The following is an 18,637-nucleotide window of genomic DNA, read 5'->3' as shown; positions in this document are numbered from 1 at the left end:
ACCGTTCTTTATCAACATAAGTGATGTGTAATACCAATGCAATCCAATACCAACATTGTATTAGCATGCAAATAGTTGAAGTAACTAAATAACCATATATACTTAGCTATAAAGATGTCTACAGGTTTAAAAAATCAAGTACACCTATGTCATTTTTGGGAGGTGAGGGGAACACTCCATGTGAAAGCCTTTCATTAAATTGACAAAAGTAATACACTGAAATAAAATGCAATAATTCAGCAGAAAAAGATCTTCAATTAAATACTCACCCACTATGTTTCATATGTGGTGGTTTATCCATTCTCACTGCCAATTTGATTTTTAAGTCAGAATCCTGGCTATTTTTTGGAACTATCATTCGATGCAACTCAGCTGACTTGGAGCTATTAGAAGTTGGGTATAATATCACCTGTAGGAGACAAAAAGAAAACATTTAAGTGCACAATGCAAAGCGTCTAAGGATTGGAACTGAAATCTTTGTATGTTTTCTGTCTGAAAAGAAGATGCCATACCAAAATGTGTCCAATAAACCATTTCACTCCCACCACAGCAGAGGGGTTTTCAATACAGACTCATTTACTTTTTTGACAAATATGTGTTTTCATATTATCACATTAAGTTTTTTTCCTGTGTCACTTCATAATGAATTAATAACACAATACAGTTTAATTGACAGTTGAAAAATAATAGACACCTACAATTTAAAGAATACTTAAACTCCTCAGGGCACAGAAGTTCAGAAATAAATATTCTTTGAAATTACAGAGAGCATGCTTAAATAGCAAAACCAATTATTTTAAGCAGTAAAAATATACCTCATGTCTCAATATTTCCACTGTGAAATGCTATTAAAGAAATTCAACTCAATTAGAGATGGAAAAGCCTGATCATAGGACATTTTCTTCTCTAGATCAATACCAAATAAGAAATTTTTCCCCCAACTACATGTTTTCAAAACTATAAAGATGATGTTATAAAGACTGAAACAAAGGAATTATTTCTAATAAAATTGCCAAATTACCAAGTGATTATTTCACAACACTACAGCTCCACAAAATAAACACAAGAAAAAAAGCTTACTGTTCAGATATTAGATGCCAAACAGATTGAACAATGTATTTTACCCTGTTTAGTCAGTCATGACACTATTTAGACACATACAATATTGAAGCCTTAATGGATATTTCAACATGGAAACACTATATATGAATGATAAAATAAAAATATGAAACGTAGTGCATTGTATTATAAATAATTCTTATTTTAAACCAATGTGAAAAGTAAATTTCTATGTAAATGGAAGAATTATAATATGCTCATATATGACAAAATGGTTTTAAAGCACAATATGACAAATGAATTTAACATGCACTGCCAAAAAGAAAAATCTTCATTTCCATGTATAAGTGGAAATATTCACTGAGATTTTTTTCAAGCAAGTTTCTTTTTCTCTCTAGGAAAACCAACACAGTCAAAAAAGCTTCTCAAACTATTCTCAACTTCCAAGTTGCTAAATATACTTACTATTTTGAGACTTTTCTCAAAACTATTCTAAAAGTCACAGCTAAATTGAATTTAGCATATCTGTATAAATAAGCACATAAAGGCACATCCAAGAACAGATTAAATGTCATTTGTGATGTTTTCAAAAATTGTGATTGTATTCTAGAATAGGTCCTTTTTGACTGCTAAAATAGCCAATGAAGTATTTTACAGATTCTTTCTTAATAGTAAATGAAAGTAAGTTGATAATTTTTGGCTAAAACCAGTAGATAAATGAATGTCATTATCAACTTGGAAGGTGATTCCAAAAAAGAATCAAAGACTAAGAGCTATATATCCTGTGTAGCTATAAGCTGCTACTTCCCCAGATTCTGAAAAGCTTTTGCTCTTTCTTTATACCTAAAACCACTCTTTTTAAAAAATGTACTTAGGCATGAGCTACCTGCAGATTATTCCTTTTTAATTCTCCCTTCTAGGTTTATACAAAAGTTTGATCTGTTCCAAACTCTAAAAGTCTTTTACAGGAAGGGAACATTAATATTAAAACTTTGGACAATTTCTCATTCTCTAAAATGCAAATGATGGACTGACTAAGTAAGGTCTCAAAATAACTAACTTCAGCTGATCTACAAATTAAGAATCGCCCAGGATTAAATGCCATTACTTCTGTCACAGTTCAATTCTCTGATAGGTACCATTTTTTTTTAATGTTATTTTTTGGTTTTTCAATTACAGTTGTCCCATTTTTTCCCCCATTGCTCCCCCCTATGCAGCCCACCCCTTCTTTCACAATCATATCCCGCCCCATTGTCCATGTCCATGAGTCATTTATACATGTTCCTTGACGAAACCCTTGCCTTTCTTATCCCGTTTCTCTCCCTCCCTCCTCCCCCCTTTGACTGTTATTCTGCTCCTTGTCCTATTTAGTTCATTTGTTTGTTATTCTTTAGTTTACTGTATTAGGTGATATCATATGGTATTTTTCTTTCTTCACCCGGCTTATTTCACTAAGCATAATTCTCTCTAGTTCCATCCATGTTGTTGCAAATGGCAGGAGTTCCTTCTTTCTTTCTGCTACATAGTATTCCATTGTGTAGATGTACCACAGTTTTTTGATCCACTCATCTACAGATGGGCACTTAGGCTGTTTCCAGCACTTAGCTATTGTAAAAAGTGTTGCTATGAACATAGGGGTGCATAAATTCTTTTGAATTAGGATTTTTTGGGTACAATCCTAGCAGTGGAATCCCTGGTTCAAAAGGTAGTTCCATTTTTAGTATTTTTGAGGTAATTCCATACTGTTTTCCATAGTGGCTAAACCAGTCTGCATTCCCACCAAAGATGCAGTAGGGTTCCCTTTTCTCCACATCCTTGCCAGCACTTGTTTGTTGATTTGTTGATGATGGCCATTCTGACTGGTGTAAGTGGTATCTCATTGTGGTTTTTATTTGCATCTCTCTGATGGCTAGTAATGTTGAACATTTTTTCATGTGTCTATGGACTTTCTGTATGTCCTATTCGGAGAAGTGTTTGTTCTATTCCTTTACCCATTTTTTAATTGGATTGCCTGTTTTCTTGATGTTAAGTCGTATAGGCTCTTTCTGTATTTTGGAGATCAGTCCCCTGTCTGAGATATCATGGCAAATATGTTTTCCCATATGGTTGGTTTCCTTTACATCTTGCTGATGTTTTCTTTTGCTGAGCAGAAACTATTTAGTTTGATATAGTCCCATTTGTTTATTTTTTCCTTTATTTCTCTTGCCTTAGGAGATGCATTCGTGAAAATATTGTTACATGGGATATCTGAAATTTTCCTGCCTATGTTGTCCTCTAGGACTTTTATGGTGTCACGGCTTACATTTAAGTCTTTGATCCATCTTGAGTTTATTCTCGTGTGTGGTGTAAGTTGGTGACCTAGTTTCAATATTTTGCACGTCCCTGTCCAGTTCAACCAGCACCATTTGTTGAAGAGACTCTTCTCACTCCATTTTATGTTCCTTCCTCCTTATTCAAATATTAGTTGATCGTACAGACTTGGATTTATTTCTGGACTCTCTATTCTGTTGCAATGATCTATATGTCTGTTCTTATGCCAGTAGCAAACTGTTTTGATCACAGTGGCTTTGTAGTATTGTTTGATGTCTGGTATCGTGATTCCTCCTGCTGTGTTCTTCTGTCTCAAGATTGCTTTTGCAATTCGGGGTCTTTTTTGGTTCCATATGAGTTTTTGGAGTATTTGTTCTAGGTCTGTGAAATATGTCATTGGTATTTTATAGGGATTGCTTTGAATCTGTAAATTGCTTTGATGGTCATTTTGATGATGTTGATTCTTCCCATCCAAGAACATGGTATTTGCTTCCATTTATTTGTATCTTCCTTAACTTCTTTCTTCAATGTTACGTAATTTTCAGAGTACAGGTCTTTTATCTCTTTGTTAAGTTTATTCCTAGGTACTTTATTTTTCTTGTTGCTATAATAATGGTATTTTCTTTTTTGTTTCTGTCTCTGACATTTTATTGTTGGTATACAGAAATGCTTTAGATTTCTGTATATTTATTTTGTACCCTGCTATTTTGCCAAATTCACTTATTATATCAAGTAGTCTTTTAGTGGAGTTTATAGGGTTTTCTATGTATACTATCATGTCATCTGCATACAATGATAGTTTTACTTCTTCTTTCCCAATTTGGATGCCTTTTATTTCTTTTTCTTGTTTGATTGCTGTGGCTGGGACTTCCAACACTATGTTAAATAGGAGTGGAGAGAGTGGACAGCCTTGTCTTCTTCCTGATTTAAGAGGGAATGCCTTCAGTTTTTGTCCATTGAGTATGATGTTGGCTTCAGGTTTTTCATATAAAGCTTTAATTATGTTTAGGTATGCTCCCTCTATTCCCATTTTCTGAGTGTTTTCATCATAAATGAATGTTGTACTTTATCAAATGCTTTTTCTGCATCTATTGATATGATCATGCAATTTTTGTCTTTCATTTTGTTTAGGTGATGTATTATATTTATTGATTTGCAAATATTAAACCATCCTTGAATCCCTGGGATGAGTCCCACTTGATCGTGGTGTATGATCTTTTTGATGTATTGCAGGATCCTGTTTGACAACATTTTGTTGAAGATTTTAGCATCTATGTTCATCAGTGATATTGGCCTACAGTTTTCTTTGTTGTGTCTTGACCTGGTTTTGGAATTAGGGTAATACTGGCTTCATAGAAAGAGTTTAGAAATTTTCCCTCTTCTTGTATTTTTTGGAATACTTTGAGGAGGGTAGGAGTTAGTTCTTTCCCTAAATGTTTTGTAATATCCGCCTGTGAAGCCATCTGGTCCAGGGCTTTTGTGTGCCAAGAGATTTTTTATTACTGTTTCAATTTCCTTCTATGTTATTGGTCTGTTGAGACTTTCTACTTCTGCTTGATTCAGTTTTGGAAGATTATATGTTTCTAGAAATTTGTCCATTTCTTCTAGGTTCTCAAATTTCTTGCCATACAGTTGTTTGTAGTAATTTCTTACAATCCTTTGTATTTCTGTGGTATCAGTTGTGATTTCTCCTTTTTCGTTTCTGATTTTGTTTATTTGGGTCTTATTTTTTTCTTGATGAGCCTGGCTAAGGCTTGTTGATTTTTTTTATTTTTTCCAAGAAACAGCTCCTAGTTTCGTAGATCTTTTGAATTGTTTCTTTGGTGTCTATGTCATTTAAATCTGCTATGATCTTGATGATTTCGTTCCTTCTTCTTACCCTAGGATTTGTTGGTTGTTGTTGTTCTAGTTCTTGTAGCTTTAGGGTTATATTTTTTATTTGAGATTCTTTTAACCTTTTCACATATACCTGTATTGCTATGAAGTTCCCTTTTAGGACTGCTTTTGCTGTGTCCCATAGGTTTGGGGCTGTTGCGTGTTCATTATCATTAGTTTCCAGAAATTTCTTCATTTCTTCTTTGATGTCATTGTTAACCCATTCATTATTTAATAGCATGTTATTCATTCTCCATGAGTTTGGATGTCTTTGACTTTTTTCTCTGAGGTTGATTTTTAGTTTCAAGGCATTGTGGTCTGAAAAGATGCTTGATATAATTTCATTTTTCTTGAATTTGTTGAGGCTTGTTTTGTGTCTACCATGTGGTCTATCTTTGAAAATGTCCCATATGCATTTGAAAAGACTGTATATTTTGCTTCTTTGGGGTGAAAAGTTCCATATATATCAGTTAAGTCCATGTGGTTTAGTGTGTTGTTCAATGCCTGTATATGCTTGGTGTTTCTTAGCTTTGAAGATCTGTCTATTGTTGATAATGGTGTGTTGAAGTCCCCTACTATGAGTGTGTTGCTGTTAATATTTTTCTTGTGGTCTTCTAGTATTTTCTTTATGTATTTGGGTGCTCCTTTGTTGGGTGCATATATGTTTATCAGTGTTCTATCTTCTTGAATGGATTGTTGCTTTAAGTATTATGAAATGTCCTTCTTTGTCTCTCTTTATTGCCCTTGCTTTGAAATTCGTTTTCTCTGATATGAGTACTGCTACCACACCTTTTTTTTTCATGTCCATTTGCTTGGAGTGCTTTCTTATATCCCTTTACTTTCAGTCTGTGTAAATCTTTTGTTTTGAGGTGTGTTTCTTGTAGACAGCAAATATGTGGGTCCTGTTTTCTTATCCATTCCGTTACCCTATGTATTTTCATTGGAGCATTTAATCCATTTACATTTAAGGTTATTACTGACATATATTTATTCATTTCCCTTTGTGCCTGTGTTCCTCTCCTCTTTTTTCCTTCTTTTTCTTAAAACATTTCCTTTAGCACCTCTTGCAATGCTGGTTTGGTGGAGATGTATTCTTTTAGTCTTCCTTTGTCTGGGAAATTCCTTATTTCACCTTCCATTTTGAATGAGAGCCTTGCTGGGTAGAGTATTCTTGGTTGTAGGCCTTTGTTTTTCATTGCTTGAAATATTTTTGACCATTCCCTCTGGCTTGTAGAGTTTCTACGGAGAAATCGGTCGATACCCTTATCGGAGCTGCCTTGTATGTTATTTGCTGTTTTTCTCTTGCTGCTTTTAGGTTTCTCTCTTTGTCTTTGAATGCTGCCATTTTAATTATGATGTGCCTTGGAATGGGATTTTTTGGGTTCCTCTTCATTGGGACTCTCTGTGCTTCTTGAACTTGGATAACTTTTTCTCTCATTATGTTGGGAAGATTTTCTGTCATTACTTCTCCTATCATCTTTTCTATTCCTCACTCTTCTTTTTCTCCCTCTTTTATTGCAATGATCCTGATATTATTTTTTCTCATGCTATCCTGTAATTCCCTTACATCTTGTGCGTATTTTTCAATCTTTATTCATTTTGTTGTATTGTCTGGGAATTTTTTTCTGCATTGTCCTCTAACTCACTGATCTGATCCTCTGCTTTGTTTAGCCTGCTTTTGATTGATTCTACTGTGTTTTTCAGTTCAGAGACTGTATTCTTCATTTCTTCCTGGTTCTTGTTAATAGTTTCTATATCCTTTTTTATGCTGGTGTAGTTCTCTGTAAGTTCCCTGTAATTTTCTTGGAGCTGTTGGTAACTTCCTTGGAGGTTGTCGAGTATATTGAGCTCTTCACCATCATTGTTTTGAATTCCATGTATGACATTTGGGCTATGTATATTCCATCTACCTCTCTTTCTGGGGATTCCTCTTTTCTTTTCATTGAGAGGTTGTTTCTGCGTCTTACCATTTTGGATTCCTCTTGTTTGTTTTTGTATTTTGGATTTGTCTACTTTGACTTCCCACCTTTGTGGTATGAGATTATTTATAGGCGATCTGGGGGTTTCAGTGGTGCAGTCAATTTGATCTGAGCCTGATTTTCTTGAGATACCCTTTATGTCATTTGTTTATGCTGTCTGGTTATATTTCAGATGCTCTTTGGTAGGATCTTCCCTCTAGCTAGTTGATTGAGAGTCACTCTGTCCACTTTGTCTTGAGTCTTTTTGTGGAGATGCCGTTAAAAACATAAACACACAGCCCAGGCAGGAAACCCACACCCTTAAAAATACCCCCCACCCTCTATCCTGCTATCGTCAGCAAATAACCCAGTATTAATATAAATGTAGAGAGATTAGGGCTTTTATACCATAGGAAGAATAAAGAGTTGTTTTTAAAGAGGGAAAATATAATTTTTGAGAGAGAGGATGATAGATTAATATAGTACAAGTAGTGTCGAGACTATGCAAGATAGTAGGTAATATTTACATTGTATGTTAATAATAATAAAAGAAAAAGAGGAAAGAATGCAGAATATAGTAAGAAATTAAAATTGTATAGTATTAGATTTATATAGTAGTTATATTCTATTTATTTAGTGTGAAAGGGAGGCTAAACCTGATAGACAAATAAATAAAAATAAGGAAGAAGGATGAGAAGGAGAGATGATGTGAAACAAATTAAAGAGATAGATTTTTTAATAAAAAAGTAAAAATTAAAATTAATAAATTTTAAAAATTAAAATGAAATAAATTACAAATAAAATAACTAAGTAGAAATAAAAATTTAAATATATATATATATATATATACAAAAGGAAAGTTTTTACTCAGTTCAGCCTTTGTGTGTCGTCTTCTTTTTCTGGATCCACAGCTGGACTAATGAGGTGGGCCAAAGGTTCCTGATCCTTTCAGCAGCGGTGTGTGCCCACCGTGGCCAGTGCGTTCCTTTGGCGCCAGTTGGAGCTGGCCAGGGTGCCTGTGTGCAAGGTGGCCTGCGTGCTAGCCTCAGGCCTCCGAAGCCGCGCCCCAGGAGTTGGTCTCTCGCCCCTTGAGGTGGGGCCCTGGACACTTTTGCAAGATGGAAGTGAGCATCCGTGAGTCACCGCCACCCGCTGTTCCCACACTGCAGCTGCCCACCGGTCCAGAACCCAGCTGGGCGGGCACAAGCAGAGCCCGCGCAAGTGGTCTGCGCTCCAGCCTGGCGCCCACTGGGGCTGGCCAGCAGTGTTTGCACAAGGTCTTCTGCGTGCCCAGCGGGCCCTCCCTGCGCCCATTGGGACACTGGTCTTATGTTTGTTGGGGTGTGTCCGAGGGGCACCTGGACGCGCGGCCCTGAGCACCTGGGCCAGTGAATGAGGGCACTTCTCTGTGCGCACCCGTGCGACCCAAGGGGAGGTTGGGGAGTGGGCACGCGCACTTCTGCACCTGTGCTCCTAAAGAATGTCCTATCACCCCCGACCTTTCCTCCCCTCTCCACAGTACACAAGATAAAAATATAAAGAAAATCACGTTCGCACATGCACAGCTGTACGCTGTTCTTGTGTTTCAGTGCCAGATGCCACCTGGCCTACTCCTGGCTCTGCCAGCGGGCAGAGATTCGCTCTGCTCCCAATTCCTCTCTGGGGAAGCTTGTGGTTGTCAAAAAGCCTTTGTGTACTTCCAGCCACAGCTCGGGGAGCCAACCCAGTCAGAAATCCCGTCTGGTCCCTTTTTCCTCCACTCTCCTCACCAAACAGTTCGCTCCCAGATGGTTTTCTCTAATCCAGCAGTGCCAAGGCTCAACTCCTGCCAGTGTCCAGCTGCTCACTGAGATGTTCTGTCTGCAATTAGTCCAAACTACAGACGAGTCTCGGGAGCCAGACAGCGCAGACTCCCCTTGCTCCTCCGCCATCTTCTGCCTGATAGGTACTTCTAAATGAAGTCAGTGAGAGGATTTACTGCCAGCTCTGTTCAATTAAACATGTGAGTGCTCACTATGAGGGGACACACTTAGATGGAAACTATAAATGGCTCAGATCCCTCCAAGAGCTTATATGTCTTTTTTTTAAATCAGAGATAAGAGCTCAGATAATATCTAGTAATATTGCCCTTCTCTCCCTAAGGTATGCAGCAGTTTTCTGATTTCATTCACCATCATTTGCTTGGCTTCTCTGTTCTATCACTTGTAGCCAATCCCTGTGTTAAATTGCCTCCATTTGAAATACCAGGATTTGTCTCTGTTTTTCTGGACAGACTCTTCTGACTTAATACAGTTGTGAACATTGGTACATGTAGCAAATGGAGTCTAACAGACATGAGTCATTTATATATACATAAAATCATTTTGTAGATATAAAAAATAATTTCTATTGTTTCTAAATCCGTTGTTTCAAAGAAACTGTATTGGCAAATAAACCGTGAACTTAGCCTTAAAAATGGCCTATAAAACAGCTTCCAGGTTCCCTAGTTGCACAAGCAGGAAGTGGTCATACTCCTTTACAAGATTCAGCCAGGGATGACAATGTGACGGGTGACCCAAAAACCTGGAACTTATTTATTAAAAATTGTGTGTTGATTCTTACATGTTTAAACTTTAGTCACCTTCAAAGTACTCTCCATTTGTTGTAATACATCTATCTAGATGTTTTTCTACTGATCAAAACAATTTTTGAACTTGTCAATTGTGATGCCTTTTAGTGCTCTGCCATCTTTTGTTTCACCTCTTCCACATGGCAAAATGTTTCCCTTTGAGGACTTTTTTCATCTGGGGAAACAAAAAGTCATTCAGGGGCAGATCAGGTGAATAGGGAGAGTCGAGCATGGGGTAATGCTGTTTTTGGTCAAGAACTACTGACCACTCAGCGTGGTGTGGGCAGGCGTGCTCATAAATCACCCATCATGAAATGGGAAAATATGTTGAGTCTTCAAAAAAAAAATTCACTGAAGCTGAATGCAGCCTCTCACAACAATGCCAGCTGGTGCACTGATACAGATGGGTTCCTAGAAGGGGGAAGCCTGTACTACAAGGTGCCCACCCTCCAGAAGATAATTCTGCTTATTGGGGGGTCCCTCCACCCCCGTAGGTCAAGGAAGATGCTCTCAATGTAGGTAATCCTAAGGGGCAGGGAGAATAAAGGACAAAGGATTTCTCGTCAGATGCATAATAAGAGTCTAACATTGACAGGGCAGGGTGTATTCACAGTGCTTGCCACAACAGGGTTTCATTGTTGTCAATGGACAATTATTCCTGTCAGCTTCCCACTTTATCATTATTGAAATGGGAAAGTTATCTGTGACACTCCTGACCCTGCTTCACTGCTATGTATTGGATTTGTGCTAGGGTGGGTGAAGAAGGGAGGTGGAGCAGAGGTCATGTTAACTTGAACTTTTGTGCATAGGTCAATGGGCTGCAAAGAGCCACAACTGGACCTGATGGAGATGTTGAAATTTGGACTGGATCTAAGTACAAAATAAGAATTTCAGTTCTTTCCCCTGAGTTGAAGCAAATATGTTCTATGTATAGAAGGAAGAATAACACAATTTTTGTTACCCTTGTTTATAGGAGTGAGCTATGGAAGGTCATCTAACTGCATCAGGATTCATGATACCACTAGTATAGGACTGTTGCTAGGAAGCACACAGTCAGCTGAAGACCATATGTTCTAGCTCCTCTAGCATTTAAGTGGGGGCACAGTTCTAGCTAATAGAATGTGAAGAGAACTGACAAGTGTCGCTTTAGGGAAAGATGCTTAAGATATGGATATGTCTTTGCTCATCTGTAGCCAAATGCATAGTACTCCAATGCTCTAAGAAATAAGAAACATGAAATGGAAATCTGGAGCCCTGAATCATCATGTGAAGGAAATCTATCCATCTACCAGGAATACCCACACTAATTTGTTATATAGGTGCTATTGTATAAAATTACTGAAATGATGTTATTTGTCTGTTACAGCATTTAGTATTTTAACTAGAATACTAAAAAATTTTTGCTTTATAAGTCTTTTACAAGTAAATAAGTGCTTAAAGAATTTTGTTTTATAATAAACAGTTCTACTTCAATAGGTTAGTTCATGTTCATAGAGGTGTTTCTGATGCTGATGGTACAATAATTAAAATATTTTTAGTTAATGTTTTTATCCTCACCCAAGAATATTTTTTCATTGCTTTTTAAAGAGAGAGAAGAAAGGAGAGAGAGAAACATTGATGCAAGAGAGAAACATCAATTGGTTGCCTCTAATATGCACTCAGACTGGGGATCAAACCCACAGCTTAGGTGTGAACTCTGTCTGGGAATCAAACCTACAGCTTTTTTGACTATAGAATGATGCTCCAACCAACTGAGTAATAATTAAAATATTTAACATGTAAAAATTTACTAAGGCTACTTCTCTATTCTAGCTTCTCATCTAAATTACATGTAGTTCTGCACAAAATAGCTTCTTTAGAAAAGTAGATTTGTTCTATTTATTTCTCTTAACCTTTCTATACACACTTCATCTTCTAATTTATTTTTGTCAGTAACCCTTTAAATGTCTTGCCACTTAGCATGACAACACATTTTATGATTTCTTGTCTTAAATACAAAACCAATATATCTTCTTCATAATCAAATTTCAACAGTACTTGCCATCTTTTCTAAGGTGTAATGGAAAACACAAAATGGTTTTGTAGGCTTTATTTAAAATTCTGTGAAATTTAATATATTGGGAGAAAAGACTTGAAAATGAAAAGAAAATATACATATTTCATAATATTTAGAGTAGTATGGGGTCCAGGAAGACTTTTCTTTTAAAATATAGTTGTACAAGCTGGCACCTCTCCACTGTTTTCCTTCTAATTAGATGCATTAATTAAAGACAAGCCACATGCATTTGTGTATATATCACATTAGTTGAACTTTGTAAATACATGTTTCTAAATATCTAAACTCTATTTCAATAAATACCTGAAAAACTAAAAAAAAAACAAGAAACAAAAAACTGGGGGATGGAAACCTAGAAGAACCGAGAGGGACTAGAAAAGTCCTAGGGCCAGGTATACTATTCAGTGCCTTTTCCCATCAACAGCCTAATGGAAGAAAAAAAAGACCACAGACCACAATTGTTGCACTGTATAGAGATACATATTTCGTACAATTCTAGCTCAAAATGGGTACAGAAAGGAGTCAGGACAGACTTCACATAGAGGAATTACTGTTTCATTTTGGAATCTAAAAGAACTTAAAAAATTTACAAGGCAAAAGACATGGGAAGGGACTGAGATAAATACATGAGGTTGCTGCAACTGAAACACCTTAGGAATGGCACCCTAGAAAAAGCCACACAATTTTGATGCTGACATTCTTACCATTACCTTTGGTTCTCAAGCCCTTCCTTCAGGCTAGATTGGTCAGCTCTTTCTTTGTTCCCTGGATCTTCCCTCAGTCTGTTTCCCTTGCTTGCCATGAAAAGAACTTCAACCAATACAGATGTTCATTACAGATTCTGCATGTCAATTCTCTACTTCATCAAAAGATAAAGAGAGAGAATTCCGGCCAAGATGGAGGCCTAGACAAACATGCTTAGCTGGGTCTCCCTTCACAACTAAGAAGGAATACAACTACCTCAAAACTAGAGACAACCAGAAGCTCCAGAAAATCAAGCTGCATGGAAGTACAACAAACACAGAAATAAAGAAGAAATATTCATCCAGACAGGTAGGAGGGACGGAGCTGTGGTGGAGAGGATGCGGTGTGGTTGGGGCTGCAGCTTCGGTAGTGGCAGGCTGGCGGAAAGTGCAGTTAACACATTTTAAAAAGTTGGGGGGGACACCTGGAGAGCGTTCCAAGCTGCACAGCTCACGGTTCCAGTGCTGGGGAAAATCAAGCCTCATTGCTTCTTACTGTGCAAACCAGTGGGGGTTGGGGAGGAAGAAGAAACTACTGGTTGCTCAACAGAATTCACTTGTTTAAAGGGCCCCCACAGTCATAGAACATCTTCAGACCCACACACTCTTAGAACGACAGCCAGAGCAACAGCCAGAGAGGCACCAATCCCATACAGAAGTGGGAGAAGTGCCTGGAAAAGGGAAAAGTGCTGAGCAAGGGGCATTGTTCCCTCTCAGACCCCTCCCCGATACACAGCATCACAACGTGGTGAAACAGGTCACCTTGTACTGACGAATATCTAAGGCTCTACCCCTTACAACATAACAGGAGTGACAGCTCTGCCTAAGACACAGAGTCAAACGAATACAGAAGCCTGTAAGATGAGGAGACAGAGAAATATGGCTCAAAAGAGGGAACAGACTAAGGTTCCAGTGGGAGAACTAAGTGATGAGGAGATAGCCAACCTAACAGACGCAGAGTTCAAAACACTGGTGATAGAGATGCTCACAGGCTTGACAAATATGCTTGAGTATGGCAAACGCAGAAGGGAAGAAGTGAAGGCTATGCTAAGTGAAACGATGGAAAATCCACATAAAACCAATGGTGAAGAGAAGGGACCTGGGGTTCAAATCAATGATTTGGAATGTAAGGAAGAAACAAACAGTCAACCAGTACAGAATGAGGAAACAAGAACTGAAGAAAATGAGGAGAGGCTTAGGAACCTCTGGGATAACTTTAAACATGCCAACATCCGAATCATAGGGGTACCAGAAGGAGAAGAGGGAGAGCAAAATATTGAAAGCTTATGTGAAAAAATAATGAAGGAAAACTTCCCAAATTTGGCAAAGGACATAGACATACAAGTCCAGGAAGCACAGCGTTCCAAACAAGCTAGACCCAAAGAGGTCCACACCAAGACACATCATCATTAAAATGCCAAAGATGAAAGATAAAGAATCTTAAAAGCAGCAAGAGAAAAGCAGAGAGTTACCTACAAAGGGGTGCCTATAAGACTATCAGCTGATTTCTCAGAAGAAACTTTGCTGGCAAGAGGAGACTGGTAAGAAGTATTCAGGGTGATGAAAAGCAAGGACCTACAACCAAGATTGCTCTATCCACCAAAGCTATTATTTAGAATGGAAGGGCAGATGAAGTGCTTTCCAGACAAGATAAAGCTAAAAGAGTTCATTATCACCAAGCCATTATTATATGAAATGTAAAGGGACTTATTTAAGAAAAAGATCAAAACTATGAACACTAAAATGACAAGAAACTCACAACTATCAACAACTGAATCTAAAAAATAAAAACAAAATCCAACTAAGCAAATCAGAATAGGAACAGAATCATAGGTATGGGGATCATTTGGAGGCTTATCAGCTGGGAGGTGGAAGGTGGAGAAATGGGGAAATGGTGTAGGGATTAAGAAGCATAATTGGTTGGTACAAAGTAGACAGGGGGCAGTTAAGAATAATATAGGAAAGGGTGAAGCCAAAGAACTTATATGAATGATCCATTGACACAAACTAAGGGAAGTGGGATTGCTGGAAGGAAGGGGGGTACTGGGCAGAGGGGAGCAAAAGGGAAAAAACAATTAGGACTATTGTAAAATATAATCAATAAAATATACTTTAAAAAAAGATAAAGAGAGATAAACCTATGGAACACCAACTTTTGAGGATTAGAAAAAGCAAAAAAGCTCTATAACTGAGATCAGAGGCCAAGGAGGTAGATGGAAAACCAGAAGAGCATGATGCACAACATTCAAGGCTGAGTGTGTTTCTGGGAGAAAAAGTGGCTATATGGTAATTGAGAGGTCAAGCACAGTAAGGCTAGAAGGCTATTGCTTGGCTTAACAGAGAAGTCACCAAAGATTCTCAGCAAGAAAAAGTTTAGGTGACGTCACACTATGATGGTCTGAGGAAGAAACCTCTTTGAGAAATGGGGGAAGACTTCACTTAACTCTTGAGCAAGATTAGGCAAGATGGACAAGTTCACTTCAGTTAGAAAGAAGGAATCTTGTGTGCAAAGGCAGAGGGGAGTGAGGGTCTGACCAGTTTGGTTGAAGACGTTAAGGAAATGAGAAGGTTGTACTGATGGAGGAGATCAAAAAAGAAGTCTAGGAATAGACTGTAAAAGAACATGTTTTTCTAAGGAGTTTGTGTTATCCCATAACATGCAGTCTGAAGATGCTTTTAAGCTAAGGAATACAATCAAATTTTCATACTTTTAAGTAAAAAATAGTACCCCACTATTCAGTTCTAGGAGTAATAAGATTAAATGTGTGGTCAGGTGTCCTAACATCCTAAGAGGTGAACTGGTCTGAGAAAATACATCTTTAAAATAAAGTAAGAAGAGATTGAAAACGTTACTAGCTGAAATCCTGTTTCAATTTGTGATTAAAAATCCTTTTTGCTGACAATCAGACATTCTTGAGACATAGGGTAACTCTCCAGATGAGTACAAGTATTTCTAGAAGAAACCTTGGCATTTTGGATTTGGTTTACATTTTATTATCTCTCTCATTCAACTGACAATAGATTTTATAGTTCATCAAAGATTCATGATGACTATTCCATGTGAACTTTTCGAGTACCTTTTTGAGAGCTTAGGACCTTGAGAAAGTATATATTGTAAAAGGACTTAACTGAAATTTCTTCATTTTAATAAATTTTTATTGAGCACACATTAATAACTAGCATATATTTTCTCTACTATAAGAAACCCTCCATTTTCAGTGTGTGGAGAAGATGAATCAGATGATTTTTCTAAGAAAAATCTAAATCCTTTTTAGTAACATTTTCCAGTGTTTAATACACTTGAAGTTGCTTAAATTATTTCTCCTTTGGTTTAATATCAACACTTCCTGTCCTACTTATTTGAAACAAAGAACAGCTGCTCACTTTCACTAACACAATGCTCTTTTGTATACTGAAAGATTAACATTAAGTCTTCTGTCAACTTTATTGTCTGTGAGCTAAATCCAGTTCCCTTTATTTTGAAAGCTGAGAAGAATCTTGGAATTTACAATATGAAATTGATCAAACTCCCAACCCCTTATCAAATGTGTACATGGCCTGACAGAACCACACTAAGTATATAGTACTTTTTTGATAAGAAAGGTCTTAAAAAAAAAAAAAAAAGAAACTGAGTAAAGTAAAAAGGAAAATATCTTAATTATATACTTCTTTTCTGGCATTAGAATGATAAAGACAGAGATTATAAGCTTTGTTATTTGCATGATGGAGGTTGAGGAGAGATCACGGGAAAGAAAAACCAAGGTGTATAAAATTACTCACAAATCTTTCTGACATCTCTACTTAAAAATGAACTATCATATGAAGGGGTTGTTGGAATTCATTCAGCAGAGTACACTACTAAAGGCAGAAGCTTTTCTGTGATACAGAGTCATTTATCTGTAGCTCAAAGTAATTTAAGTCAGCATCTTTAATTAAGCCATTTTTCACCAGGGTTCTCTTCATATTCTATAGTAGACACTTACCAAGCATCTGTTGCTTAACTGGTTAGTTGGTTGATGGTTAACTGGTTAGTTGGTTGATAGAGTGGATGGATGGATACTTAGAGAAATTAGAAATAAAAATGCAAATGTAGAAGTGTTACTTCACTGAAGAGAGAAAAAGCCTTATCAACTAAAGTACTGTCAAAATTTGCTAATAGAAAATGCCAGAATTTGTATGCCATTTATACTTGCCATTTCTAAAAATTCATGAAACTCTCATCTTTCCATTTCTGGACTGTGACAGGTAGAATAACTATCTCCCAAATATGCCTGTATCTGAATTTCTTGAACCTGTGAATATGTCGCTTCACATGGCAAATGGGAATTGAGATAGCAGATTAAATTAAGACTGCTAATTAGTTATCTTAAAATGGGAAGATTATCCTAGGTTGTCCAGGTGGGTCCAATCCAATCACAAGGGCTCTTAGGTATTGAAAAGAAGGGCAAAAGAATGAGTGTCACAGTGATACCTGAGAAATACTGAACCAGGCATTGCTAGCTTTGGAAATAAGAGAAAGCCATGAGCCAAGGAATACTGTCAGCCCCTAGAAGCTGGAAAAGGTAAATATATTGCATTCTCTTAGATCTTCCAGAAAGGAACACAATCCTGCCAACTCCTTAATTTTAGGCCTCTGAGATTCATTTTGGACTTCTGATATCTACAACTGTCAGATAATAAATTTGTGTTGTTTTAAGTCACTAGCTTTTAGTAATTTGTTAAAGCTCAATAAGAAACTAATACATGGACAATAGAAGCTGAGACTTCATTACAAAAGAACACTAAGTGCTGAGATTTGATCATAAAAAACACTAAATTTACCTTTTAAATTTCTGCTAAGTGTGTGATTCAAAGACATTTTTACATACAGATTTCTATCATTAGTTTTGTCTGATTACTTTAATGAGAAGTTGTGTGTGTGTGTATGATTATTTCTCTCACATTTCTGAAGCATTCTGATTATATGAAATCTTTTGAAAAAATATTTTTCTCACTAAGTTTTTATTTCACTTCATTAAAGTTTTTATTTACCTTGTCATGAATCAAAAAAAAAAAAAACTTTTTTAATGAATGAGCAATGAGGCTGATTATTTTGGTTACTACAATGAAAACAATCATGTATATATTTCTAACAAATTTCAAGTTACATGTACCCAAATGATTGAGAATTGGTTTCTCACTGTATTTTTTCGTGGCTCAATTAAAGATACTGGCCGTATTCATCTTCAAATATCAGTTTTATTGCTTGTAAGGTATCGATTTCATATTTCCTGGATGGAACATATATTCTATCACAGCTACTTTTAAAGACTTATCTAGACAGAAAAGCATCATCATTATTCTTTATTGACTGTCCTGAGCCATAAATTATGAACAGCAGTAAACTTTCTATTTCCTCATCAACACAGCTGGTATTAGCGGACACTGTATGAGTAGCTTTATCATGTTTCTTTTCACTAGTCTGGTTATACTAATGTCTGGAATTTATAAAGAACCTTTCAATTGAGTGTCTCAGAGTGCTTTGTAAAATTTAAATTCTCACAACAGCCTTAAAAATAGTAATTTCTCTTATTATGTAAATAGCTTGACACCAAAATTAAATGAATACCTAAGGAAAATTACTTCAAGATTACAATAAACACTCTCAATTTTACATCCCTTCCCTAATCCAACACATTATTCCCTTAGTTGTTTCACAAACATTACAATAACTAAATTGGAGTTGTTCTTACTGTTTGGTCAGTAAGTACCATACAAATTCTTAGAGCCAAGTCAATTCTTACTTCTGTCAATCGATAATATATGATGGTAGGATAGAAAGAAAGAAGTTACATATAGTGTCTAAATTTGAATAACTTCAACTTCATCCTGAGATTGAAGAGCAGGAAATAGTCCAATTATAGCAAAATGCTTTGGGATTGACTAATTTACAGATAAATATTGATAGTTATATTAAAAACAAAAACCAACTACCACCCTGAAGAGTGAATTTTTATTTTTCATTTGACTAAGAAATCTATGCAAGGTC

The 18,637-nt window shown here is 36.6% G+C and overlaps 1 protein-coding gene across 10 annotated transcripts in view; it reads right to left on the bottom strand.

Moving 5' to 3' along the window:
• CADPS2 (calcium dependent secretion activator 2) overlaps window positions 1-18,637 on the bottom strand; it is a 689,394-nt gene that overhangs the window by 301,280 nt on the left and 369,477 nt on the right. For all 10 annotated transcript variants that reach the window (XM_090287420.1, XM_090287419.1, XM_090287416.1 and 7 more), the window contains exon 8: window positions 270-409. In XM_090287420.1, coding sequence (XP_090143546.1) covers window positions 270-409 — 140 coding nt within the window. The remainder of the gene's footprint in view (window positions 1-269; window positions 410-18,637) is intronic.

This window comes from Furipterus horrens, unplaced genomic scaffold, assembly GCF_987537825.1.
Source record: "Furipterus horrens unplaced genomic scaffold, mFurHor1.1.pri manual_scaffold_9, whole genome shotgun sequence".
Classification (NCBI taxonomy): Eukaryota; Metazoa; Chordata; class Mammalia; order Chiroptera; family Furipteridae; genus Furipterus; species Furipterus horrens.
This window is presented reverse-complemented; position numbering and strand designations above follow the sequence as displayed.